Source organism: Crocodylus siamensis, chromosome 2, assembly GCF_052110815.1.
Source record: "Crocodylus siamensis isolate JL-2025a chromosome 2, ASM5211081v1, whole genome shotgun sequence".
Lineage (NCBI taxonomy): Eukaryota > Metazoa > Chordata > Crocodylia > Crocodylidae > Crocodylus > Crocodylus siamensis.
In genome coordinates, this window is record NC_143396.1 from 141475988 (window position 1) to 141503183 (window position 27196).

The window sequence follows — 27196 nt, forward strand, 5'->3', positions numbered from 1 at the left end:
AGGCGGCAGTGGCATCCTCATGATGCGGATGGTGCGGGGAAGGGAAGGGAAGGGAAGAGAAGAGAAGAGAAGAGAAGAGGCTGTTTCCGGCTGAGCTCAGCCCGGCAACGTCACTTCTGCCTCAGCCTTGTAGATGACGCGACGGGGAAGTAGGAAGGACAAATTGCTCCCGTTGTTATTGGCTGCCGAGCCACGCCGCGCCGCGATTGGATGCGGGGCGGGAAACAAAGAGTCGCGTAGTTCAAGTTCTTCAGTTCGTGGAGCTGGAAAGAGGGGGAAAGGTATTTGCGCATGTGCTTATGAGGTCCTCGGAAACGGAAGTGGTAAAGGGCGCCTGGTGGAACGAAGAAAATGGCGGTTCTTGTGGCTGCGGCGCTGCGGAGGTGGGGGGGGCTCTGCCGGGGCCTGACGCCTAGCGCAGGTGAGAGTAGAAGCGGCGGGTGTAGGCCCTGGGCAGCCTCGCGCTCCCCATATGTCGCCTGAGGTTGCTCCTAGCGCCCTGCCTGCGGGTGGGAACTGGCCCCTCGGCCACGGGCCGCTCGGGACCCGGCCCGGCAGCCTCCGCCACGCTAGCTGAAGGCCGTGATCGCGGAGCTGGGCTTGTTCTGTTCTCTCTGACTCCAGGAGCCTTGTGGCAGAGGCGGCGCTGCTCGCGACAGGGGCCCGTAACCCGTACAGAGGATCTGGTAAGAGGCGTCAGCTTTGCGCGCGTCTGGAGGCGGCTGCTGATTATCCGCTGTGGGCTGTCGCAGAGCTGCAAAAGCGTTTGCTGCTCGTGCCTGGGCTCTGAGGTGGCTGCACGCGGCAGGGTGTTGTGTCTCACCTTGCTGTGTTAGCCACATGGTAGTGTAAGATAGCGCCCAAGAGATCCTTGCTGTTCTGTGTTTAGATTATTCTAGGGTGGGCAGAGTGCCTTTCCTGGATGCAAAACTCTGGTGGTTTTACCAAATTAGCTTCCTAATGCTTTTTGAGGTAGGTACTGTGAGTGCTACAGAGCAGAGAGCTGAGACCCTGGGCATGCCCCAGAGTTCTCCCTCTTGGAGGGAGCGCAGTCTAGCTTTGCTGGAGAACAGACAGGGCTGTTGTTTCTGATGTTGATACTGAATGGCTTGGAGGTTTTGAAGCACTAAGGTTAATTATCTGCTGATTCTTTCTTAGCATAGACAGATATATAAGTAGATACAAATATAGGTATTTCTCGATATATATGTAGAAGCTTCCCCTTACTCTTAGGTGTGTTGGCAACATTTTGCCCAAGGGCTTCTTGGGCACCTATATATGAGCAGCGAGGCTGCTCAGGATGCACTGTAATTACAGCGCATGGTAATTAATGAGCTCCAGCATGTTGTATATTTGTGTCCCTGTGCACTGAGAAATGGCAGTGGAGTGCTTTAGTTGAAGCTTATTCGACAAGCTTTGGTTAAAATGCCCCCACTACCATTTTTAAGCATGGGGACACTGATACACAAGACAGTTCAGGCACTTTAATTAGACCAGTTCTAGGAGCCGCTCTAATTAAAGTACCTTCTTCCCGCCTGCCCACTTGCTGCTGGAGCATGTGTATAAACAGCCTTTGAGATTTTTTTACATACACATGCACTCTTTCTCCCCCCCCTTCTTAGCTTCTCTGCGTAAATCAGGATATCTTGATATATCTATTTTTGTCTTGATCTAGAGATATATGCAAGCTAAGAAAGGAAAAAAGCATGTGTATATACGAAGATACAAAAAAATAACCCTCCAGAAGCCCTTGGGGTGATATGTTGCCAACATATGTAAGAGTACTGGGAAGCTATGTCTATATCTGTCTGTTTAAGCTATGAAAGAATCAGCAGATAATTAACCTCTCCTAGTGCTTTAAAGCACTAATAAGATAGATAGTTATATACGCACGTGTATGGAACTAATATATTTATGCATATTCTATATATTCTACATACCACATATGTTATAAGTAGATGTGGGCAGCATGGTGGCATAGCTCTCTACTGCAGGTCGACAGGGTAACATTAATATGGGTTGTTAAAATAATTCTAAAACTATATTTTATTTTGCTGGATTCTTTTTTTTTTTTTTAATTTGTGGTATTTTGCCAGTGACTGGTATTTCTGGAATCCAGAGCAAATAAGTGGGGAGATGTTCAAAGGCTCAAGGATCTGGTTCACTCACTGTACAGCTTCCCTGCCCACCTTTTTTTAAAAAAAAAAAGAAAGGCTAGGAAAACTTTACCTGGACTTCCTAGAACACCCACTTAATTGCTTTAAGGACCTTTTAAATGGCTCTAATGACAAGAGTTTTGATAATATAGTGGATTCTAAAAGTAGGTTGAGGGTGTTCCCCATTTTTAATAGGAGAGGGTACACAGAAGGGCTGTGTGAAGCTTTGGTAACTCATTCAATTGAGGACAGTAAGTCTTCAGCTGGTAAGTCAGTCTGTGGTGGGTGGAAGGCAGGGCCACAGATCAACATCCCCACAGTGAGATGGGATTGGGGCTGGGATAAGCTGCCCAGCCGGGACTTGAGGACGGGGGCTCCTGCTGCTGTGTGCCACTGATCCGGGAGGGCGTGGGAACAGGCGTGTACCCCTGGATCTGTGCAGGGTGAGCTAGGCTGGGCTGTGCTCCAGGAGGCTAGGCTCTGCTGCCAGGCAGTGCTCTGCAGGGCAGGTGGAGCCAGGGCTGTGCTACTGGTGGCTACCCACCCTGCAGAGCCCAGTGGAGTGGGGGCTATGCGGGGGGGCTGCAGCCACCCTAAAATTTGCCATAGCCCCTGCCACTGGCTCCTCCCCGATCTGGGTGCATGTGCCCACTGCCGTGCCCTCCTGCTGCTTGGCTAGCCAGGGCACAGCGAGGTGAAGCTGCAGCTTGTCCGGAAGATGCAAGGAGGCTGGAGCAGCTTCCACCATTGTGTGGTGCTTGTTTGAGGCAGTGCAGCGGCAGCATCCTGCATCTCCCTGTTTTGTCTGGTTGAGTGGTAGGAGGGTATAGCCCCTGCTCCCAGCTCCTTCTGCCCAGATCAAGCAACACCTACATTGCCCTGGCTGGGCAAGCGGCAGCGGAGCATAGCCCCCATTCTCAGTGCTGCCATGCCCGCATCCTGTACGCATCCCACCTCAGCTGGACAAGCGGCAACAGGGCAGAGCCCCCACTCCCAGTGTCTTCCACCACCCATCTGGAGTACAGCCTGGCCCAGCCCGCCCCACACTGCGCAGATCTGGGGGCGCACACCCACTCCTATGCCCTCCTGGACTAGTGGCACGCAGTGGCAGGAGCCCTTCTCCCTGAGTTCCCAGCCCCAATCCCTCCCTTCCTTGCCGTGGGGGCCTTGATCTGCCCCCCTTCCCCCACACCTCTTCCCTCTGCCCACAATAGATTTACCAGCTGGAGGCAGCTGTGTCCACAGCATCCTCGAGGACTGCTGCCTGTTTAGTCTATGGATGAATCTTTGGATCCAGATTGGACTAATTGAATTGGGACGGTTATTCGAATCTCTGTCCTTCTGAATCAGTTGAAGCCGAATCGAATATTTGCTGCTTTGCACAGGCCTAGTACGTAGATATGTGGTGCTTTCTTTTTATGACTAGAATAAAGAACAAGAATATGGCTTGTGTGGTAAGAACCCAGCTGTTACGTAGATGACACCCAGTGTTATGCAAGTCTAGAAAAATGTCCTTCAGTGCTCAAGATGGACCAGGGACCACATTTCCTTATTAGCCATTGCTATAGCAGTAATAAACTTATTATATTAGAAGTTATTCCTCCAATAGTTTGGGACGGAAGAGAGACGGTATTTTGTTAAATGCATTGTTCAGTAACATGTGGTGGCGTCTCAAATTCTAGGACAAGAAAGTAAAGGTCCGAGTTCACAACAGAAAACTGTCTAATGGCACGTGCTTTTGCTAAGTTCATTTCAGCTTTACAATATGTTTGTGCTCTGGGGAAGTGAAGTGGAAAGCTAGAGAATGCTACCTTTAGAATGTGGCTATGTAATTGAGAGAAATGTTTCACTGTGAAAGAAAGGTAAACTATTTCTCATTTTAGCCGATACAAATGGAAAATCCATATAAGGAGCCTCCTAAGAAATGTGTCTTGTGTGGCATACATGTAAACTACAAGAATGTACAGGTGAGTTTTTTTTACACTGGATTCATGCTGCAATTATTTGGTCTCTATTTTGGAGTGAGTGTGCTATTTAGGAGGTATGCTGAAGAAAGAGAGGGAGAATTTAAGATTAGAGAGAGTACCCTAGGAATAAAAGGTATAGAATTGGACAGTGTGTGGTGGCTGATACTTATACTGTCTATTCCGTTTGCACTACCACCAGGAATTGCTGTAGATGCTGTTAAAAGCAAGGAAGAGAAATGGACCATATGTTTTGTTTTTCCTCTGCATTGTTGACAGGCACATTCATCATTATAGGATGATATTAAAAGTATAAATCCAGATAGACTCTTCTAGAATACTCTTCAGGGTGGTAAGAGTTCTGGGTCAATTCAGGCACCATATCACCCTCTCTGTGAATGGGCAGTTAAAGAAAGAAATATCCTAGAATGCTTGTAGTTGCTAACTAGAAAATCTGACCCTGACTAGTTTTGTGGGTCAGTCCTGGCATTCAGAACGTGTAAAGAGCTTAATATGGTAGCTTCTTACAGAAAGTTAGTCTGTACTAATAAAGTGAGTAAAAACAAGTAAATGGATGGAAATGGAAAGGGCATAGTGTTTTATGAAAAAAATTATAAATGCAAGCTGATAATTACAACATACGAAAGGTTTCAGTATTTATAAAACCTATGGTTAAGTGTGTCGTTAGCTGGACTGCCAACCCCTTTGCACCTCTGACTTGTCTGCAGAGTTAATGTGTTGAAAGTGTAAAAAAAAATAGTGAGCTTAGAAACAGTCGTATTCCACAGCTAAGCTTGTGTGATGTTTTCCATAATTGTATTTGTAATTCTTAAAACTTTGCCAAATAAGCCTTTTTGGTTGAACTGATTACAGTCTATCCTGTAATCTGTTTCTTCTGCTGATACCTGGAGAGTACAGAGGGGAAAAGAGAAGCAGCCTAAAAGATGCAAAGAGAGGGAATAGAAGCCTTGAAGTGAAGAGGGAGCAGGGAAATAAGGGCTGAAAGTGGACGTAGTATGATCTTGGTTATACTCCCATCTTATCTTACAGTGTCTGTGAGGGAACTCACACGCTTGACTCGGCTGTTTTTTGTTTTGCAAAGAGTTAATCATTGCATACTAGTTTTGCATGGAGCCCTAGGCTCATCTTTTTTTCCCCCTGATGCTCTTGCCTGTAATACCTCTGCCTCATTTGTATCAGAAGCTGAAAGGTGCAAGTTAGGCAAGGAGAGAAGTGATGCTTTCACAAGCAAGGCAATTGAATGCTGCTGTGCAGGCTACAACTCCTTTCTTTTTTCTGCCAAAGTAACCTTGTGCATCTCTAGCCAAGGATGGACACTTTTTCCAAGTTGAGATGTTCAGTATCTCAAGTGCTGAGAACTTGCCATTCTGTGTTCTGAACAAACTGTAAGTGAAGTAAAAATTCTCAAATATTGTCCAAAATTACTAGACTAGGGGCGGGGAACTATTTTGGGTGGAGGGCCACTTGCTGAGTTTTAGCAAGCCATCAAGGGCCGCATGACGGGCAGTAAGGGGCAGATAAACATTAATTTTCTAGTTTTCTAGATTTCTAGTTTCCTGTACTAGATGCTTATTTTAGTCCATGTTTCAGTTTCTGTGTACAGAAGTAGGGGACTTAATGCCACTGAGCTGCAAGAGGTGTTGAAGATTTAATTTTCTTTAAAATTTTAGTAAAGCCTAATGGAATATGAAGAAAATTCTCTATTTGGAGTGGGATTTGGGATGCAATAAAATACATGAGACCACACTGAATAAAGAGGACCAAAAATACTGAAAACTTAAGCTACTATTTAGTGAGCTTCAGTCTATGCTTTGCACTGAATAGGGCAGGAGCAGGGGAAAAAAAAGTATGATCACATAATTAAAAATTGCCAAATGCCTACGCACAGGGAAAACTACTAAGGTTGCAAGGAACGACTTAATTCTGGCACTTCCTAACTTGAGTGCTGGATAAATGTATTGACTGTTTAACGGTTTTACATTGGTATAAACTTTACTTTTAATATGAACATCAAATTAGTGTATGTGGTTTTTAAATTCTGGTTGAAAAGCAGTAGGTTATTCTTGTGAAATTTTCTGAGGTAAGTTATGATGTCTTGAAATAGGAAGGATATGAGTGTTAGAATGCGACTTTTACTATAGAAAGTTTTATTGTAAAAGTTATCTGTTTGGTTTTCAGGAACACTTTCACTAATATTTTCTGTCTTTTTTTTCAATAGCTTCTGTCCCAGTTTGTTTCTCCATATACTGGTCGCATGCATGGAAGACACATAACTGGTAAGTCTAATGTAGTCTTGCATCAATTTAGCAACAAATAGTATTTGTTATAGTCATTTATCCGAAGGGTTCTTAAAGCTAAAATCTTAATATAAAAATTCATATTAATCTGGTTAACTGGGAGAAACTTCATGATTTGGGAGGAGAAACTCCATATAATAATTTTGCGCAAGTAGACTGACGCACACAGTTTTTATAAAAGCCTGCAGGAGTCCCTGCTAGTTAGACTTTAGACACTGATTAGCAAATTAACTTGAGCTGCTGAGATGATAAGCTGTTAAAAATCAGTTCTTTGCCTTTACAGGGTTATGTGACAAGAAACAGAAAGAGATTTCAAAAGGTATTAAAAGAGCACAAGCACTTGGTAAGCATAGCTGTAAACTTAATTTTTGGAGATAACTGGGGTTGTGTGGTGGTGTATTTTTTTCCCCCCCCCCTTCCTTCTTCCCCCCCATGTAGAAACTAACCTGATTTTTCTTTTTTTTTTCTCTCCACCCCCCAGGGTTCATGCCTGTTGTATACAAGGACCCATCATTTCGGAATGACCCAAAGCTTTGCAATATCAAGTATCCAGAATAAGTTAGGTAAATTTTCCATAAAGCAACAATAAAATTATTTTGTAATTCATGTTTATGCGCTCATTAATACCATAAACTTGTTGGACTTGTATTGTTTTTATAACTGATGCCATCTCTCTCGTATGGAGGGATGCTAAGTGTTCTGCATTACTGTTACTATCTGAGCAAACAAACTAAAACTGAACACTCTGAGTTCTCCATGTCTGTAATAATGAGAACTTAAAAGTTGCCATAAACTTTTCAAAAATCTGTGTGTCATTTCCTACACTAAAATTAATCCTATAAAGCAGGAGAAGTCTCACTTGAAGTGCAAGGAAAACAAGCTGTTGCATTTTCTCTCAACTGCTAGTTTCTAGTATACTGACACTAGATAACAGCAGTGCAGGTGAATAATGCAATCCAGTTAGTAGCTTTGGTTCTCTAGGCTTTGCATAGTGGCAGATATATAATTTACGATCTGGCACTAGTTTTCTTCAGCACCAGTTACAAGCAGACCTCATACCTGAAGAGGCAAGTGTGTTATATCCCAATTTCAGTGTTTACTGCATTACTTTTTCCTCCCAACGTAAACCCTGAGGAAGAGAATATAATCTGGACTCCACTCCACATGTCAAAAGTAGAATACATGTAAACAAAATAAAATCTTAAATTTTAAAAATGTTACAAAATATAACTACATTTAGTTTTTGTCCCATAATGTTCCTGGTTGATAAAGCACTGTAAATATATTGGCAGTGGCTCTTGGTGCAGCAAATCATCATTTGGAATATCCCACATTTGGTGTGAAATGGTTAGAAAGTTGGTGAGTGTGGATATTCATCAGTGTCCTTCAGTTTCTCCAGTGCTGCTTCATCTGTTTCAGTCCCACTTAGTGTAATCTTCCTTTCCTGGTCACTGTCCTCTTGGTCTCCTTGAAATAGTTTTTGATGAAGTTTCAATGGCCGTGATTTCTTTAATGATCTTGGTCCAGCTGTGGTCGCTCTAGCTTTACGCTTAGTCAACTGCTTCATCCCTCCTTTGGGGAAGTCACTGTCTTCTAGCATGAGAGTCAGTTTTTCTGTTATATTAATGTTGTGGTCAGTGTTACAGCAATGTTCAAGTATTGGTCTGCCTTGTAAAGAAACAATACAGGTCTGCAGTCCAGAATGTGGGAAAAATGTCTGTAAAGCCTGACAAAGAAAAATATTCTCTGGTGGTTCATTGGAACTGCTTTTGTTCTCACCTGAATAATTGAAAAACAAAACAGAGAAACAATGGTTTAATTACTTTAAACTAGCAATGTCTCGTGCTTATCTCCTGTAATTTTAGGTAACTTTTAAAAAACTATTTCTAGATCTTATTATTATATAGTTCACTGAATTTGATGAGAGGTTAAAAGGAAGTAAAAGGTATGCAACTACAAGGAATTATTCACCTTTTCCCTTTTGGTAGGTGTCAAAAAGCAGCAACTTCTATGCTGATGGATAAATTTGAGTGTCCGTGGTATTTTCCATAAATTCAATGGTTAACAAATGTATCATTGGAATACTGTACATAGTCAGATTGCTAGTGACTTGTAGAAATTAAAACTGTACTTATAAAAGTTGAAGCTTAATATATAGTGGCAAACTACAGCTGAAGATAACTTGTGGGGAAATATTTTCCATTACAATAAATGTAGTCTGAAAGCTTGATTTGTATTTTTTGCTATTTTCACCTAAAGGTTTCTCAACAAAAATAACTATTTTGAACAGTGATTTTAACTATTAAGATGGCAAGTTTTATCACACAAATGTAAAACCTCTTAACAAAACTACAAATCTTTTCATGTTACCTGAAGTTTGTGTCTGTTCCTTTTTCCTTTTTATTTCTCGTTTCAGCTGGCCTACTTCTGCTAAGAGTTTTTCTACTGTTCGTTCACTAACTTCTACTTTAGTGCATGTTTTCTGCAAGAGAGTCATTTGTAATGATGAATTGTAGTAATTTAGCTTTAAGTGCATAGTTTTAAAAAAGCTTTTTTGCAGTCTAACAAAACATTATACAAAATTGTTAAAAACAGTCCACTATTATAGAACTGAGGATAGTAATACAAAACACTGAAAACATAGTGAACAGTAAGACTATTGAAATGGCAAACAATAACTGAAAAATACTTTAATTTTTATCTTTAATTTCTAGTCACAGATGGTTTGCTATAGTAGATCTTTAAGTTCAAGAGGAAGAGTATCCACACTTGAGGACAGGCTGCTGATCCAGGTTGACCTTAATAAGCTGGGCAGATGAAAACCTGATGGCATTCAATATGGAGAAATGCAAGGTGCTCCACCTCTGAGAGGGAGTTGGGGGTGGGGAACCTGCATCACACTTATAGGCCTGGCAATGCTACACTTGCTAGCACCACAGCCAGAAGAGACTTGGGGGTCATGATTGACCACAAAATGAACATGAGCCACCAATGTGATACCACAGCTGGCAAAGTGAACAAAACTCTGGCTTGCATCTACTGATGCATCTTGAGCAAGACCCAAGATGTCATCCTCCCACTGTACTTGGCCTTGGCGAGGCCGCATGTGTAGTACTGCATTCAATTCTGGGCTCCACAATTCAGGAAGAATTTGGAGAAGCTTCAAAGAGTCCAGAGGAGAGCCCATGTGCATGATCAGAGGGCAGGAGAACAGGCTTTTTGAAGATGGGCTGAGAGCCATGGGACTCTTCAGCCTGGAGAAGTTCAGGCTCAGGGGTGACTTGGTGACAGCCTATAACTACATAAAGGGCATGCATCAGGATCTGTGGGAACACCTGTTCACCATAGCACCCCAAGGGATGACAAGGTCTAATGGTCACAAAGTCTTGCAAAACTCTTTTAGGCTGGACGTAAGGAAAAACTTCTTTAGTGTCTGAGCCCCCAAGGTTTGGAATAGATTCCCCCAAGAAACACCTACTCTGGACACTTTTAAGAAACATTTGGATGCTTATCTTGCTGGGATCCCTTGACCCTAGCTGACTTCCTGCCCCTTCCTGGACCCAATTATCTTATGAGGTCCCGTCCAGCCCTAATTTCTATGAAATTTGTGAAATCTATGAAATTCCAAGAAATAGGACATACTTCTTTGGAAGACTAGTCTCTGGACGGTATGTCGTTTGTATAGCGTAGGTATATATACTATATCATGTTACTGTTCCTTGTTCTTCTATTTTTAACAATTTTAACACAACTGGTTTTTGCTGTGCTTATCCAGACAAATTTGAATGACTATTTCCAGAGATTTAGATGCTATTATATATTTTAATAAATGCTAGGAATCATGGATTTTCCTATAATAGTTTATAAAGAACTTTAAATAATGAATCTATTATCTACATATTATTTTTCTAAGGATTTGAAAGTATTTTAGAGGGTACAGATTTGAGTTGCCTTTTAAAAAAAAAAAAAAAAAAGGGGGGGGGAAAAAAGACTTCTTTAATGATCTTTAATTCTGGCATCTAGTTATGATAAAAAAAACAAACATTTATAAACCACTAACTTATTTTTTCCAAGGTCGCTTTTTATAAAGATGATGTCGATAATTTTAGAAAGCAGGAATGAATTTACCATGTTTTGCTTTTGCAAAATTTGCACACATTGCTATCTTCAAATTCAAAACCTTCATGATTTTACACTGAACCATTACTCAAGTACATGGAAGAATTACTATTTTACTTGATACTAAAGTTTGTGCAATTCAGTTTTAGGTGATTACCCAAACTGAGAGGAAACCCATTTTAGAAGGCTTATCTACTACCTCAGTCACTGAAGTTACATCTACTACAAAAACTTTCATGGTTCCTGTAATGATAGCCAAATAGCCCAGTCTTCCATGTGAATACATTATTGTTCACTCACTCCAAAGTATAATTAATACGTAGAAAGACCAATCTTAATCTGTAGAAAGGCTGGAGTGTCACTGTAGCTATGACGGTCCAGGAAACAGGTGATAAGTGAGGGGACTTTTTTGTTTTGGTGATACCTTTTATTGAACTGACTATATAGTTGAAGGAAGCTTTGAAACAGTGACGTGAAATAGGGTATTCTGTGCTTGAAAGCTTGTTTGGTCCAAAAGCAAGATGTCACCAAAATCATCCTTGGTTCTCATTAAGATTAGTTTGGATATGCTTGGTATCATTTTTCTGCAGATAAGTAGGATAAAGAAAAGGAAAACTGCTGTGTTTTATCATAGGAGTTTGAAGTAACAATAATAGATACCCCTCATACTTGAGAGTGCTTTCAGATCCCACCCCCCTTTTGTAAGAATGGGATTTATCTCTAAACCACCCTGCACTGTGGGAGAAGTTGTAGGCTTGTATTGAGCAACAAGCTGAATTCAGACTCAGCTGCTGCTATTTGAGAGAGGTTATGAGCTGAAAAGAAACTGTAGCTGTTGTTTAACTAGATTATTTTCATATCTGGAAAAAAATGAAGATAACTCATTCTCTTAATTCTAATCACTAGAAACCTTTTTCACAGTTGGTAGGGTCGGAAGGAACCTGAACAGATCATCAAGTCCAACCCCCTGCCATGGCACAAAGAGTACTGGAGTCAAACGACCCTGGTATGGTGTTCATCTAGCCTCTACTTAAAGACCTCCAGGGTAGGAGCCAACACCATTTCTCTTGGAAGTTGGTTCCAGATCGTAGGTGCCCTGACAGTGAAGTAGTGCCTCCTGATGTCTAATCTGAATCTACCCTCTGCCAGCTTGTGACTGTGTTTATTTTATGTCACTCCTGGTAGTGCTCAGGGGAACAGGGACCCCCACCTCCCACTGCCTGCTGGTCTCCTCTGACTAGTTCGTGTAAATGGCCACTAGATCCCCCCTCAGCCTTCTCTTGTGGAGGCTGAACAGGTTCAGGTCCCGTAGCCTCTCCTCATAGGGCCTGCCCTGCTGCCCCCTGATCATGCAAGTGGCCCCCCTTTGAACCCTTTCCATGTTGTCCACATCCTTCCTGAAGTGCTGCGCCCAGAACTGGATGCAGTACTCCAGCTGCGGCCTGACCAGTGTCGCATAGAAGGGGAGGATCACCTCCTTGGACCTGCTCATGATGCATCTGTGGATGCATGACAAGGTGTGGTTAGCTTTCCTGCCTGCATCCCCACACTGGCAGCCCATGTTCATTTTGGAATCAACAGCGACTCCAAGATCCTTTTCTGCCTCTGCACTGATGAGAAGGGAGTTCCCCAGTCTGTAGGTATGCTGCTGGTTCTTCCCCCCCCAGGTGCGGTACCTTGCACCTTGTCAGTGTTAAAACCCATCTTGTTCTCATCTGCCCAACCCTGTGACCTATCCAGGTCAGATTGTAAATGAGTATTATTACTCATTTACATCAGACCGTTTTACACTTAGTTGCAATACAACAGGGTGCAATTTTATGTTTAAATCTAACAGCTTTGGGCTGCCAGACTACTGTAAAGTTATTTCTGTAAAAATGAAAATCCAGTCCCATTCGAGCACTTTTTTCCAGTACCACATAATGTAAACCAAACAAACAAACAAAAAAACTGTTGTCTTTTTTTGCAGTTTAATGACTTACCTTCAATTCTTCCTGAAGAGTAGCATACATTTCATTAATCTTCTGAACCTCTTTTAGGGACCCATCTTCATAAAAAAAATCTGACCTTTAGACAGAGGAGCCTGAGGTGTATTATTTGCAACTATAATGTATATAGACTTCCCTCACTTCATGCAGTACATATGTTCCTGGAAAATGGCCCATAACTCAAATTTTGCATAAAGGGAACCCACTTTACAATGTAACAAATAGGGATATGTTCCAAGATCTTGATTGTACTGACCCCCCCGACCCATTTCTACCACTTTTACAAGATGTTTTGGTACTTGCCCACAGCAGATAGTACACACAAGTGCAGGGCACTATCATAATGTTGTCTGCAAGATGTTTCTGTAGTTGGTAGCAAGTGCAAAACACAGATCCACACAGAATATATTTTGATGTGGGTCACTCCCACTATGCACTGCAAAGTAGGTGATTGCAGGCTTCCACCACACCAATTGCATAAGAGTGAATTTACTTCACATATAATGAATTTTTGGTATAAAAAGGGTCATCACATAAGAGTGAATTTGCACATACAGAACCCACATAAAGCGATGGAAACCTGTAATTAAATGGTAAGCTTAACTACATATGTGCACCAGAAGATTTTGAGTGTGAATTCTTACGAAAGATACAGCACGTTGCTCTAACTGAATCTGTAATCATCAAAACACTTTAGATCAAGGCAGTGGTAGATCAGGGTTTTTATTTTGCTGCTGGATAAACTATATTTGGACTCAAAGACTGTTTTTTGGGTAGAGAATGAGTAGGATAATGCAAATGTTCTCCTGCATTAGCTTTCCAATGAATGGAATAGTTTTCACTCCCATGTAAATGCCAAGCTTTTTAGTCTTTTGTGTACATGGTCTTATTCACTGAGTTAATTGCATAAGGCACACTTGTTCTGGAATGATCCTGTTCACAAATGGAATAATTCAGAAGTGGTTATTCCAGAACAGCCCTGGACCTAAGCATGCAGCAGGCAGCTTACCCTATGCACAGATGGGGGTGGGGCTACCCACCTGCATACCCTGGTTGAGTCACCAGCACTATTTTGTGCCCTGTCCCACTCCCTCCCTCACCATGGGGGCCTCAATCTGCCCCCTTCCCAATAAATTAACTGGCTGGAGGCTGCTCTCCTGGCCACATGCATGCTGTGGCTGCGTGCATGCACACAGCACTTACTGGTGACATCAGCAAAAACAGCCAATTGCCAATAATGTCAGTTTTCCTTTTATTGGTGCCAATAGGATGTGAACCGATGTATTGGTGCACTTCTATGTATAAACCAGGCACAGTGTGTATATGAGGTGTAAATCCATGCTGCTTTTTGCTTGACTTCAGACTAACACCTTTCCAGACTCAAGGCTGTGCGGCCCTGTAACTATAGATGCCAGTCTAGCTGCTTGGAAAGGGATACAGCCCTGGAAGAAGCCATAGCCTGTGGGTTTTTGCTTAGTTAATCTGCTCATCTCCTCACACCTCATTTATCCCCTGGCTAGGACTCATTGCTCTAGGCTGCTGGAGATGCCCTCAGGGCCATAGCTAGTGACGCAAAGCAGCTGGTGATGGGGCAGAGGGGGGCCTCCGCTGGCACAGAACCAGAGCTGCAGCTGTCAGGGGAAGGTGATGAGTGGGCCCCTGGAGTACACCCTGGGCTGGACACTACTGTGTGTGAACTGGAGCTACTGAGTGTTAATTGGAGCCTAGCTGATGGGTGGGAGGCAGGGCCCTATGATGAGCTGCCCACCCAAACCGGCCTCAGCACAGCCAACAGGAGTGGTGTTTGCCATTGAAGAAAGCACCGAGGCAACGCAGCTCGGCACTATTCACAGCCACTGGGAGGATAGGCCCCTGCTGCAGCCCCAAAGCCAAGCTGCTGCAGTGAGGGGCTAGGGCTCAGGCCAGAGGCAGATGATGCTGCAGCCTTTTGGGCTTGGTGGAGCCCTGCACTTGCCTGGCACCTGCTGCCAGCTGGGGCAGAGAGTGGTGGTGTGTGGAGTATACGCTTCCTCCCCCTCACACCCCCAGACAGCCCCCAAACCCTAGCCCTCTAACCCCTGCTCCCCAAACACTTACCTTCATCTGGCTCCTAAGGCTACTCCCATGACTCTGCCTGGCTGCATGCTGGCCGCACTCCAAGCAGCCCCTTGCAGGCTGGAACGCTGCCAGCCTGCAAGGGGAAACCCATGCTGTTGCACATTTTTCTGCCACTTGCGACTTTGAAATATTCTTGCGACTCGCTTTTGGGTCACAACCCATGGGTTGAGAAACACTAAGCTAGACTATATAATGTCTTTGGTACACAATATTAAGTACTAAGCCTTTTAGTTATGATGGTTACTTGCTGGTATTTATCAAATGAGGCACTGTAGGTAAATGTAATATAGGTGATTTCTTCCTCCCTGCCCCCACTGTGGTTTTATTCTGAAACTAATTTAAGTGTTTCTTCTCTGCCAGAATTTTAGTAATTGAAATCTGCAGGGTATCATTAGAAAACACACACTCAATATGAAGAAGTGTATATTCCTACCTGTGTTTTCTTACTGCTTTGCCAAAGCCAGCAGAAATACAGGAACCTGCCACTGTTCTGTAACCTTGCTGTTCTGCCATACCTAAGTTGGTTACCACTAGAGGAACTTTCTGAAACAAACTTTTTAATAAAAAGCAGAGCTGTTAATGTTATCATGATGAGTTCCAGAAGTCAGTAGTATAAGTTAGATGCAGATGCAAAATTCTATTTTATTAACAATTCTCACAGACCTTACAACCATAAGTAGCATACTTAGCTTTGTTCAGCAGGAAACTGATACAAAAACAGGAACTGAATCTTTTTTTAGTATCCTCTTGCATAGATTTTTTTTCCCCCCCTCTTTGTAAGCACACAACAACAGGTCTTAATAAGAGGACTTCATAAGGGAGCCAGGCAGTAAAGATGGAACCTGTGTGCCACCACAACTTTACCTGACCCACTATTGCCATATGCTGCAGGAATGAGCTCTGGGGCTCCCCACACCTGTCAGCTAGGTGTTGTACTACTCTAACTGGGAGTGTCTGGACAGGAAGCAGATGCTGGAAAAAAGAACCTGTGTACTGCTGGGGCTCCTCCTATACCCATATCAGCCAGGAAAGGCAGCACGGGGTTACAGAGGGGGCAAGTAGCCAGTAGACAGGTATGTACTGGGGAGGGGAGAACAAGGTACAGGGATCAGGCTGCTTGCTCCCCACAATGTTTGCCTTCTTGCTGCTTTCCAAATGTAAAGATCTGAAACTTATTTCACGTGATGAATGAAAACTTATGACCAATTTAAGTGGAGGGGTTTTTATCATTTTGTGTATTGGTGCTACATGGTATTGAATTCCAATATTTATAAAATAATTATATACTTGTATAATTATTTGAATTTTGACATCCCTCTACTTGGTAAAGTGCAACATAAAAAAACTGGTAGGCACGGCATGCTAGCTTGAGCAAGCTAGATAAGATATAGGGGTGCACTGATATATTGGTTGGATTGGCACTGATAAAAGGAGAAACAACTTTATTGGCTAGTGCGTTTTTTTGGTCACTGTAGCCGATAATTATGGCTGTGTGCCTAGAGGACCCTAGTGAGCACAGTCCCCATGCCCCCTCACCAGCCTGAGCCTGTGCTGAGACTACAGGTCCCAGCGATGAGGGTGAGGGGGCACACGGGAGCAGTCACAGGGTGCTGCACTCAGCAACAAAGGGACCGTTACCAATGGCTGCTGCAACTGCCATGGTGATGCTTGTACACGCAGCAAAGGCCTGAGTGCTGGGGCTGCCATAGTGCTGAGCCCTGTGCAGGCAGGGTAAGGTGTGAGGAATGTTCCACTCCACTGGGCACTAGGTGCCTTCGCAAAAGTGACTTCTCCCTAGCAGCTGCGGGACTTGGCTGTGTGGGGTCCACTGGCACTGAGGCAGTGGTATGCTCTGGGGTTCCAAATGTACCTGGCACCACTGTCCACATGAAGGTCCACCCTGCCTGCCCAGGACAGTTGCATGGCCTGTGTGGGGAGTAGGGCTGCAGGTGGTAGCCAAGGGTGAAGGGGGTGATGGGAATAAGGTTTTCACCACCTTCCTCACTGAGGGACAGAGCAGGCAGGAGGCATATATGTGTGTGTTAAATGTAAAACAAAAGGTTTATGTCAGTAGTTTAAAATATTACTAAATATTGGTTATTGTATTGGCATCAGCTGATATGGTTAGTTAATTACTGGTGTGCCCCTAGTAAGATACCCAGATGTTGTTATGATTAATATATTGAACTGCCCAGCCTGTAGAAAGTATTCCCAATATGAATAACTTGATATTATAGAACATAAATTAAGAACGATTCAATTAATATAGCCACCATCATGCATTCCTCCTTGCCCATATCATGGGCAGCTTTGTCAAAGTTGAAAAGCAGTTTTTGGCAAAGGTTGGTATGTGCCTGTTTTATAGCTCCTCAGAAAGGTGCTACTTGGGATGAAATGCAAAGCTTTACTAGGTCACCTGATGTGACAAATACTGGAAAACTTGGAGCAGAGAAGGGTGAATGTAGTCAAGGGTTTGCAGGATGGGGAGAGGATACAAGTGAAAGAAATAAGAAAAATAAATTACTTGGTTGGATTCCTTCTTTTAATTTTAAAAGGAAGAAAATATACACCTAAAGCAGGGATGTTGAACTCAAGGGCCAGTCCAGGGGCCAGGTTGGACCCACAGACTGGCCCTGCATTCCAGATTCAGTGCATGTCCTGGAGTGGATAGAGTGGGTTTTGCCTATGGCCCAGTCCTGGTCTGGCTGCTCCAGGGCTGTGCTGCATGGCTCTGGAGCTACTGCCATGGGGATGTGCTGCATGCAGCAGCTGCTCTGCCACTCTGGGATGTGTGCTGGAGTGGCTGTCACATGCAGGGCAGTCCTAGAACAGCAGAGCTGCAGGGCTTTGCTGCTCCAGGACTTGAGCTGGAATGGATGCTGTGTGGGGGGCCATCTGGCACACCCTGCATGCTGCCTGTGGGTCACTGAAACCCATGGGCAGCATTGGGAGCTGCATCTAACACCCCTTGTATAAAAGATTATTTCTAGATTTGTTTTTCTAGCTGTATCTATCTTACTTGAAGATTATATTTTTGTGGAAGAAAATCAATAGGTATCTTATGTAAACTAGTCAATCTTGACACTGAAAATAGTAGTTCTGACCAGAATTACTAGAATGACAAATGGCATCAAACAAATCATAGCATGTCACATGTCACTGTGCTCTACTAAAACCATAGAGACTAAGCAGCTCAGACATACTTACCCCTCTTGTGGTCTATGCAAAGCATGTTCTAATCTGTAAGTGGAACAGCTTTCTGTAGTAACACTGGAAGTTAGTAAAAGAAACACAAGACCCTGATTTGACAATTTTGACTGTAAATTCCTGTGAAGAACTCTCTCTCGGAATGTCATTGTCTGGTCTGTATTACGTCTGAATTTGTACCAGCCGATCACATTCTGGGTTGTGGGGAAAAAGAAAGATTTATCTTCAGTGATATCATTTTCTAGAATTACTTCACTATATGGAAAGGTAGGGAAGATTTAGAAGAGGCTGAGCACACAAAGACAGCATTAGAACCCATTAGTAATGTACATATGTGCAGTGTGCATCTCTCCAGTGGTCCCATTCCTGTTCTACAAAGCACTTAAACATGAAAACCAACTGCTTGCATCTCAAGTGAACTATTTAACCTGAAGCACGCTGCAGATTTTATAGAGATGAAACCAGGTGGTTTTACAGGATCACTTACGCAGCATACTTGGGAGATGAGAAAGATTTACAAAAATAGTAGAAAGGAAAGAAGTGAGTATGACCTATCCCTTCATTTTGCAAGGAAAAATGACAAAATATGTATAACAACAGAATAAGTAACTGGTGTGAAGCTACAGAATGACAGGTAACTAAATGTGATTCAGCATCATAGCTTCCTAGTGTAAGCACAATACCCTAAATCAGCCCCTGGCGAATGGATACCTTTCAGAAAAAATACCTTTTCACAGCCTGATAACATTTTCTTTAGTGCAGCCTCATTCAGATCACCTGCAGAGCTGTAAAAGCTAGAAGAGATAATTAGAAGACATTAGAAAGCAAAAGACTATTGCTGTAGCACAAATACTTTCCAAAACAACTTAACAGTTGTCTTGTTTTATCTGAACAGACAAGGTTAATAAAACTAAGATGTATTTATACTGCAATGCCAGATGTGACTGCAGAGTGTGTAGAAATACTCAGTTTAGGATGGATATGAATTGCTGAGGTAACGGTAGCACAGACTTCAGCACACAATCTACCCAAACAAATGATCAGGACTACTACAGCAAAGTAAGCACCTCATGTAGATGCAGCCAGTGAGTTTCAGTTATGTAAAGAGTGCTGACCAGGGTTCTGCCATACACTAATACATGTGGTATATCAATTTACAAATGGATACAGATATACAGCTAAAAAAAGTACATAAAATACAATACTATATGAGGGAGATATAATTTATTTGTATCGGCAATTCTGAGGTGCTGATATGGCATCCAAAACTAGAGCTTAACTGCCAATGAAAACCATGATCTTAATTTTGCAGATATTTTAAAAGATATTCACCTGAAAAGCTGATAGCATGGAATATGCTTTTGTATATCTGCAAAGAAAACAACATGTTAATCTGGTGCCACATGTTCAGTACATACATTCTTTATAGACCATACTCATAGCCAAACTTTCCAAAGATGTAACCAGTCAAAAATTCATTATTTTTTAACTGAATAGTCCCATATTTATTTACACTGGCAAGGAGAAAGATCTTTAAAAATAATATTTGGTTTTTTCCCAAAACTAGACAGCCTAAATGTGCATAATTACAAACTGGTTATTTTTTTCTGTTGTGCCAAGCAGGACTCATAGTTGGTTCCTCCCCCAGCCCTTTTAGAGTACAAAAGTAAGGCTAAAAAGATGTAATCAAACTGCTCCTTATCTTTTTGTTAAATCTCAGAACTTGCGAACTACAGACACAAATGTCTACCCTCATGCAACAATTTTCAGGAGAAGAGCAAAGGATTGGTAATGTTCAATGGTAAAGTTTTTTCCATTTCTTTACTCAGCATCAAAATCTTACCATTTAAATTTCTTTTCAAGAATATATTTGACAGACAAAAGGAAAGCAGTGATTATAGTACTATAGTACGCACAATAATGTAGGCATGTTTCAGATATATATCTGGATCATGCCTCCTGATTTTTATAGTTTAGAAAAGTGATCCTGGCTATGTGAGACACCATGTTTCTCTCTCTGGGACTATAACCTTGCATAACATCAAGGTTCTTCTGAAGCACTGAAGCTGATGACCAATAGGGGTAGGTTATGGCTTTAGGAGAGAGACCTTTCAAAGGGGACTGCTGAAGAGTATGCCGCTGCCCAAATAACAACACACTCAATTAATTCAGTTGTAAATGTAAAATACTCACCTTTGCCAGGGTAGAGGGGCCCAGTCTGGCATGTGCAGGACTAAACTCAAGACATAAAAGAGACCCAGGGCAGGGTTTGGCACATGCACGGCTAGGGCAGAGGGGCCCAATCCGGCACAAACAGGGCTCAGCTGGAGCCAGGGTTGTGGGCCTGATCGAGAGCACATGGGGTTGGGGTAGGGGCGGTGGGCCTAATCCAGCATGCGGCCATGGCTAGACTATGATTTGTGGGACTGGGGCCTAATCCAGTGCGTGTGGGATTGAGCCCTGGCCCCATGCATGCCAGATTAGGTTCATGGAGTGAATCTAAACCATGAACCCACCCTACACCACTCGTCCAGCCTGCAGGGCCAAAAGTTTGGGCACCACTGCTGTAGGGTAAGCTCTCTTCCACCTGCATGTGTTTGTATGTGGGCCCACACACTGTCTCACAATAGCAATTTTGCTTTTTTGTAAGGCATTTTAAAGAATCAATGCCTCTCAAAGGCCTCTCATATGTGTCTCTCAAAGGTTGGTCTGAAATATAACATGCTTCCCCCCATTTTAGTGCCCAAAATGAAAAATCTGAAAGTTTGTCAACAACAACATAAATAGCTTTTGAGTCTCACACATAATACTTTCCAGCTTTAAGACACAAATTAATCCTCACACTATTTTTGTATAAGGCAATACCATCCACATGTTACATATGGAGAAAAAAGACTTAAACCTCAATGAATTTAGAGTTATGCCAATTTTCTCCAAAGTGAATTTGGACCAAGAGTAGCTAAGCAATATACCTAAGGAAGAAAAGGTACAGGGTCCAACATTTGCTTTTAGCTATCTGGTATAGAAAAGAGATTCAAAGAATTTTACATGGATACTTTTGTTTCCAAATCCAAGCTGTTAGAGAAAATGTTTTGTTTTTAAAATGTTTGTAAATTTCCGAAAGTTAAAAAAACAACCATCAGCACACCAGATTATAAATGCCACATTTAAATATCATGCTGTAATAAATTCTATAAAATTGCCAGCCTGACGCTCCAATTTAGGAACTTAAATACTGGAAATAAAAAGACTAACCAATTGTATAAACAACTTCAACGTCATCCATCTGAGAGTCAGTAATGCTGTTCTTAGCTTCACCTTTCACATCCCCAAGAAGGAAACCTTCCTTGGAAAGGAGAGAGAGAACAAAGGAAAACTGCATTAGAAAATAGTGTCTTCATTGTTTTGCTATGTCCTCTGGAAAATTAATTATGGGAGCAAGGTATTTTAATATTTAAACAAATATTTTACATTTTTGTTCTTCTGCACCTGTCCCTTGCTTTAACGGGAGACACAATTTCTCCACCATTTAATGCCAGAACTGCGGAGTTAAAGTATGTGAGAAAATGCAGCAGAGTGGCAAAATGGCCCCAAAATGTTTCTGCTACTTCCCCTTTAGTTCAGCAGACTATATATAAAAATGAGGGACAGGGAGAACAAAAGATGGAACAGATGCAAATGGAACATTTTACCAGCAAAAAAAATGAAAGAAATAGGTTTTTAATTGTTTTTAGCATTTTGTTTTTAAACATACAATTATGTAAAAGAATGATTTGAGATCTCTTCTCAGAATCTCTTCACTTGTCAGAATGGGGGGGGGGGAGTGGAGTTCAATGGGACATGGACTTAGTCTGATGACTGCCTGTCAGCCTTGGACCAAAAGGTTGAGCCATCTCTTAATAATTATTCCTCAAAATCTTAAGCAGAACAGAGATGTGGGGTGGAAAATTTTCCAGTGTTTTATTTTTCTGTGGGACATTTTCCATTTCTAAAAATTAATTGTTTCATAAAATTCATTAGTAACAATGAATGGATGCCAGTACAATATTAGGTAAACTTGGCAGTTTCAAAGTTGTAACGAATGTTTTTCAGGTGATTATCCCTAGGAAGTGTGTGAGAGAGTACATATATCTTTAATTGATTTGTGAACAGGAGGGTAAATACACTCACATAATAATCCAAATAAAAAATTAAGATATGAATTCACTTAATTGGCTGTGCAGGTCAAATCAATACCAAATGAATGCACTGTTAAGCTTGTTTCTATTTCTCAAAATCTCTTGCTTTTGGAGAATCAGTCAGAACCACAGCTAGTAAAGAAGATGCAGTGTGACGATAAGTTGCCCTTGCCCCTAGACTCATTGGTAAAACCATCCTTTAGCGAAAGAGAATATGGTTCAAGTAGCTCTGAATCGGATTTGCCTCAATCTGATTCTGAAATGGAACTAATAAGTAGTGAAAGTGATTCTACAGATAGCGACAGTGGAAACTGGAGGTGCTGCAATGACCACAGTGGAAGAATGTTAAACTCTGCTGAAGTAGATGAATGGACAACCACAGTATATCATACACAGTTCTTTGGGTGTGCTAAAATTAGTGTCAACTGCTTTCAGTGCCTTTGGTTTTTTTTTCTTAAATTTAAACAGACAATGTAAGGGAAGTACATGCTATTGTATATTGTCTTTATATTTTTACAAGTATCCCAATAAAAATAATTTTCTTTCCATGTAAAGCTTTGAATTTGTTTGAATATAACATTTAAACTACATCAAGTGTGCTGTATTTAATTTTTTTCCCTAATCAAATATTTCAGTTCACATACTTGTGGCTATTGGGACATAAAATTAACATGGGGGTACTTTTTTAGTTTTGTTTACTAAATACAAGTCAAATGAACATGCTAAATCAGATCATGCTCTATTTAGGGCATTGGAAAATTTTCCAATTCAAAATATTCCAGAAAACCCATGTCTCTGATGCAGGAACACAAAATAATTTACATCATGTATATCCACATGTATATGCATTGTGGCTTAGTGACAAAATCAGTTAGAGGTTTATAGATGTGCTTTGGGAGTGGGGGCACTTTAATTAGAGCGGCTTCAAGAGCTGCTCTAATCAAAGTGCCCAGAGCATCATGTGTATCAGTGTTCCCATGCTGAAAAACGGTGGTGGGGGCACTTGAACTAAAGCTTTTTGAATGAGCTTTAGTTAAAGCATCCCTGCTGCCATTTTTCAGTGCAGGGACGCTGATGCACGTGATGCTGGAGTCTGCTGCACCACAGTAATTACCATGCCCTAGGTGACTTGATTAACCTGCTCTGATGCTCTGTAATTACAGCCCATTGGAGCGACCTTGCTGTGGATTTACAGGCACCCTTACATCTTTCGCAACAATGTACTTAAATTCTACACCACATTGTAACAGAGTAGACCTTTTAGCACAAAAGGTCTCCTCTTCAGAAAAAGTTTAAAACTAAACTGAATGCATAAAGGACAGCTAGAATTGCATCCAAGTCTTGATGTTTATGAACACAGTTTAAAAAGTAGATTTAAAGTGTAGTTTAAACTTTAAATCATATAGGCACCATAAATTGTTTTCCAATAGTCCCAACTCTGCTTCCAGATCAGTAATCAGAGCCTGAAAATACATATGCATAGACAAACTCCTTCCTCTGTGCTGATCCTCATTTAAGCCAAGTCAGCTCCATGTAAGGAGGGCAGTCTGCTTGCATGAAGCAGGTTGGAGGGTGTCTTTGATGTTGCAAACAAGACAAAAAGTACTGCAATTAGAACCTAGTTCATAACCCCTTTGACAATTTTAAAACACGCAAAATACTGCAACATGGGAGGAGTTCACAAAGAGGTTGGACAGCCACTGGTCGGTCCAATTTAGGCATATGTTCCTCTATGGGTATTTCTTGGCTTCTGGGCTTTGCTGGTTGCTCTGCCCTCCCTTTCTGCTACATCTGTTAGGGTGTTTTTAACTCTCCTCTACAGGTCATCTAGTCCAGGGGTAAGCAACCACCCTGGCATGCATGCCAGAGCGTGGCATGTGAAGGAATTTTGTTTGGCATGTGTGCCTAGAGATGGAGAACAAGGAAGGGACCGGGGGCTGTGCTGCTACAAGGATCCAGACTCTTGTGGTTCCCCTGCCATCCACTTTCAACATGCTAACATCTTACAGATCAAGACTGTAGGCGTTTTTGGCACTCTGCCCAAAAACACTGTCAACCCCTTGTTGCCAGCCTTGGCCATTTTCAGGGGGCCTAGGCTAAGTTGCAGAAGTGCTGTTAAGCAGAAGGTCCAAAGCCTGTTTCTGAGTAACAGGAGTGTGAACCTTTGCAGCCATGACAACTAAGTTGGTCAGCATGGACAGGAAATCACCAAACACACTTAAACTACAAGGCCTAAAAGGAGGCAAAAGAATTAAATACATTAAATGATCCATATACGCCATATCATAGCTTTATCTTCAAGTAGTAGTAGTAGTGATTCATGTAACCAAATGCATTAGATATTATTTTGTTATAATAGATTTGTTTTTGTGAAAGTATTTAGACAATTAGTAAAAACAAAAACAGCCTGTCAAAAAGGCTATAAAGTAAGGTAAAGAAGAACCAGAAACAGCATTCCACAATGGGGAAGGAAAGGAGATAAGAACCAGACAACGTACAACTCTTTTCCAAGGATATAAATCCCAAATAATTGATACCTTTCAAGTCCACAAAAGATCTGGTTCAGTCCAGTTCCAAAAGTTTCAGTGAAACAAAGAAATTTAAATAAAACCAATCAGAGGTCATTTATTAGAATATTAAAACCAGACATCTATAAATATTGGGCATGGGCTGGAGGGAAATTTGGAGAACTCTGAAAATTCAAGAAGACCTGCTGCCGATTTGCATGCCACCCTCCTCTCACCTTGAGCCTCCCCAGCCTGTATACAGGAGATCTATGTTGTGCTGTTGCAGGTAGCCAGATAGACTTTGGGATAAAAGTTTGTTTTCTTGTTTTAAGGTGCAAGCAAATAAAAGGTTGGATTGTAGACCTGTTCCTACCTCTTTTATCAGCAGTCTACACAGAAGTTTACCTGTAATCTAGGTCAGACGTTCCCAATCACTGTGCTGTGGCATGGAAGGGTTGGCTGCTGGGCCGCTGGCAGTCATGTGCGGGGTTAAAGCTGGGGTGGGGGCAGCCCCTGGAGAGAGACAGCTGGCTTTGTATGCCCTGTCCCACTCCTGCCATGATGGCTGTGCCTGGTGAGGCGAGGTCCTGCCTGCATAGCAGGTATCAGGCCCTGCGCCTGGCAAGGCAGGACCACCCAGCCCTACCCACACTTGGGTGGAGGGGCATGTGGATGGGGAAATGCCTGGGGAAGAGTGTGGGGAGGCAGCTCTGCTACTTGCTCCTAGGGAAGGCAGTGGAGCCCCTTCTTACTGGGAGACCCCAGCTCAATCCCCGCAGGCCACCACCTGCACAGTCCCCTGCCCTGCAGAGTCCCCTGGTGCCTATGGCTGCAATGCCCCAAGAGGATCCAATCCTCATATAAAAATTAAATTTAAATATGTAAATTTAAATGTTTGCCAGTCCACAGTATAAAAAAGGTTGGGAACCACTGATCTAGGTAAGAGAATTTCTACTCCAATCCTCTGCCTAAGGCAAGATTATCTTTTTTCTAAACCAACCTGTACAATTAATTCATAATTTAAATGAGGGGTGGGCAATTATTTGGGCTGGAGGGCCACTTAGGGAATTTTAGTGAATGTCACAGGCCAGGTCAGCTCAGCCCCCACCCACAAAACAGCAACTCCTTAAGTGGCTCTGCCTGGGGCCTGCCCCACTCTGTTGCCACCAGGCAATTCTAAGGTCTCCATGGAGACTGGTCCAGGCCAGGCTGGGATCAGTATTGGGGGTGGTTACGGAGTGGGGCTGGGGCCGAGCCATGATCTATTCTTTGCATACCTGTGCCCACAGAATCAGTGCCCACTGCAGGGATGTGTGCGCTATGGACTGTGGCTTTGCCCTGGGCCCTGACCCCACGCTGTCACTGCCCCCAATCCTGATCCCAACCCTGCCTTCTCTGCCCCTGTCCTGCTCCTGAATGCCACTCCCTGCCTGCTCACAGCTGCATCCCATCAGTGTGTCCTGCCCACATGGGTCCTGGGCCAGTATCTATGGAGACCCCACCCACCCACTCCATCCACTGTCCCTGGCAGTGGGTGTGGGGTGAGCAGGCTGGTTTGCCTGGGCAGCAGGGGTGGGTCCAGTGGCAGAGGCTGGCAGGAGCTGCCACTGGGGGGGCTGCCAGGAAGTGAGTCTGGCCACAGTGCCTCAGCTCTACTGCACACCTGGGGCCAGTGGGATCAGCTGCACGCTCCACTGCCCAGGCCAAGCAGGCCGATGGACCCACCATGGGTTAGACAAATCCCCTTAGCAGACTGAATCTGGCCCGCAGGCTGTATTTTGCTGATATCCGATCTAAACTCTACAGAAGACTACTGTCAGCCCTGGCACAACACCCTCTCCTGCCATGGGTGAAGCAGGGGACCCATGGCTGCCAATGCCCTGGTTCTGTGAAATGCTGTCAGTGTACACCTGAGGGACTCCTGGCAGAGGGCCACATCCGCGCCACAGAGGAAGGCAAAAGTCCTGCAGCCTGTGCCAGTCTGAGCATAAGGTGAAACTCCTTCCACATCCCAAATATGAGGCTGGGTCTGACCTGGAGCAAAGGGGCAATGCCCTCCAGCCAGAAACCTCTGGCTTGGGCCCCAGCAGGAGCACTGGCACGACCCAGGCACCTTCCCTAGGCTTGGCTGCTGCAGCCAACACCCAGTGCCTCTGAGGGAGGCTTAAGCTCCCCCCTACCATGTGCAGCACCAAGAAGGGAAGGGAACAGAAAGGAAGGAAGTGGCCGGGCGGCGGCGCTGTGAGCACGACTGGCAGGCCGGGCCCCGCCCCGCCCCGCGCGGGAGGCCGCGGCTGTTAAACTGCAATTGGGGGAGGGGCGGGCTTCCAGGGCTGACACGAAGCAACTGCGGGGGCCGGGACCCGTCTCACCCCTCCCACGCACAGCGCGCGCGCACACCCAGACAGTGGGAGGGCAACCTCCGCCCGGCGGCTCGGGGACGCCCAGGCCCAGGCCCCAGGCCCCCGCGTGGAGACGCGCACAGCGGGGGCAGGTCTCACCGTGTCGGAGCCGGCGTTGAGGTGCTGGAAGGCGAGCGCGCCGAACACGAAGCCCGAGAGCAGCGCCGACGTGCTCTCGCCCTCCATCGCCGCCGCCCCACATCCACGATGACCGCGCCGCGCCCGGCCTGTCTGCTGCG

General features: G+C 43.5%; 2 protein-coding genes across 6 annotated transcripts; one reads left to right on the forward strand and one right to left on the reverse strand.

The window, feature by feature from the left end:
* The first annotated feature begins 130 nt into the window (after nucleotides 1–130).
* MRPS18C (mitochondrial ribosomal protein S18C) lies at nucleotides 131–9146 on the forward strand. 3 transcript variants are annotated; one of them, XM_090036984.1, is made up of 7 exons: nucleotides 131–281; nucleotides 625–686; nucleotides 4040–4123; nucleotides 6360–6417; nucleotides 6722–6781; nucleotides 6920–7001; nucleotides 8855–9146. In XM_090036984.1, the coding sequence occupies exons 1-6, from the start codon at nucleotides 134–136 to the stop codon at nucleotides 6994–6996; spliced, it is 489 nt and encodes a 162-aa protein (XP_089893110.1). In that variant the 5' UTR covers nucleotides 131–133; the 3' UTR covers nucleotides 6997–7001; nucleotides 8855–9146. The 3 variants fall into 3 exon arrangements, with proteins under 3 accessions (XP_089893110.1, XP_089893109.1, XP_089893111.1); XM_090036983.1 differs by lacking the exon at nucleotides 8855–9146 and having other exon boundaries at nucleotides 6920–7044; XM_090036985.1 differs by lacking the exons at nucleotides 131–281; nucleotides 8855–9146 and adding an exon at nucleotides 288–421 and having other exon boundaries at nucleotides 6920–7044.
* ABRAXAS1 (abraxas 1, BRCA1 A complex subunit) lies at nucleotides 7618–27196 on the reverse strand. Of its 3 annotated transcripts, none has more exons than XM_090036980.1 (9): nucleotides 27057–27196; nucleotides 21126–21212; nucleotides 19203–19239; nucleotides 18598–18664; nucleotides 17871–18064; nucleotides 15097–15216; nucleotides 12540–12624; nucleotides 8809–8920; nucleotides 7618–8217 (listed from the first exon to the last, which is right to left on the reverse strand). In XM_090036980.1, exons 1-9 carry the CDS (start codon nucleotides 27157–27159, stop codon nucleotides 7787–7789), a joined length of 1236 nt encoding a protein of 411 aa, XP_089893106.1. In that variant the 5' UTR covers nucleotides 27160–27196; the 3' UTR covers nucleotides 7618–7786. The 3 variants fall into 3 exon arrangements, with proteins under 3 accessions (XP_089893106.1, XP_089893107.1, XP_089893108.1); XM_090036981.1 differs by having other exon boundaries at nucleotides 21126–21216; XM_090036982.1 differs by lacking the exon at nucleotides 15097–15216.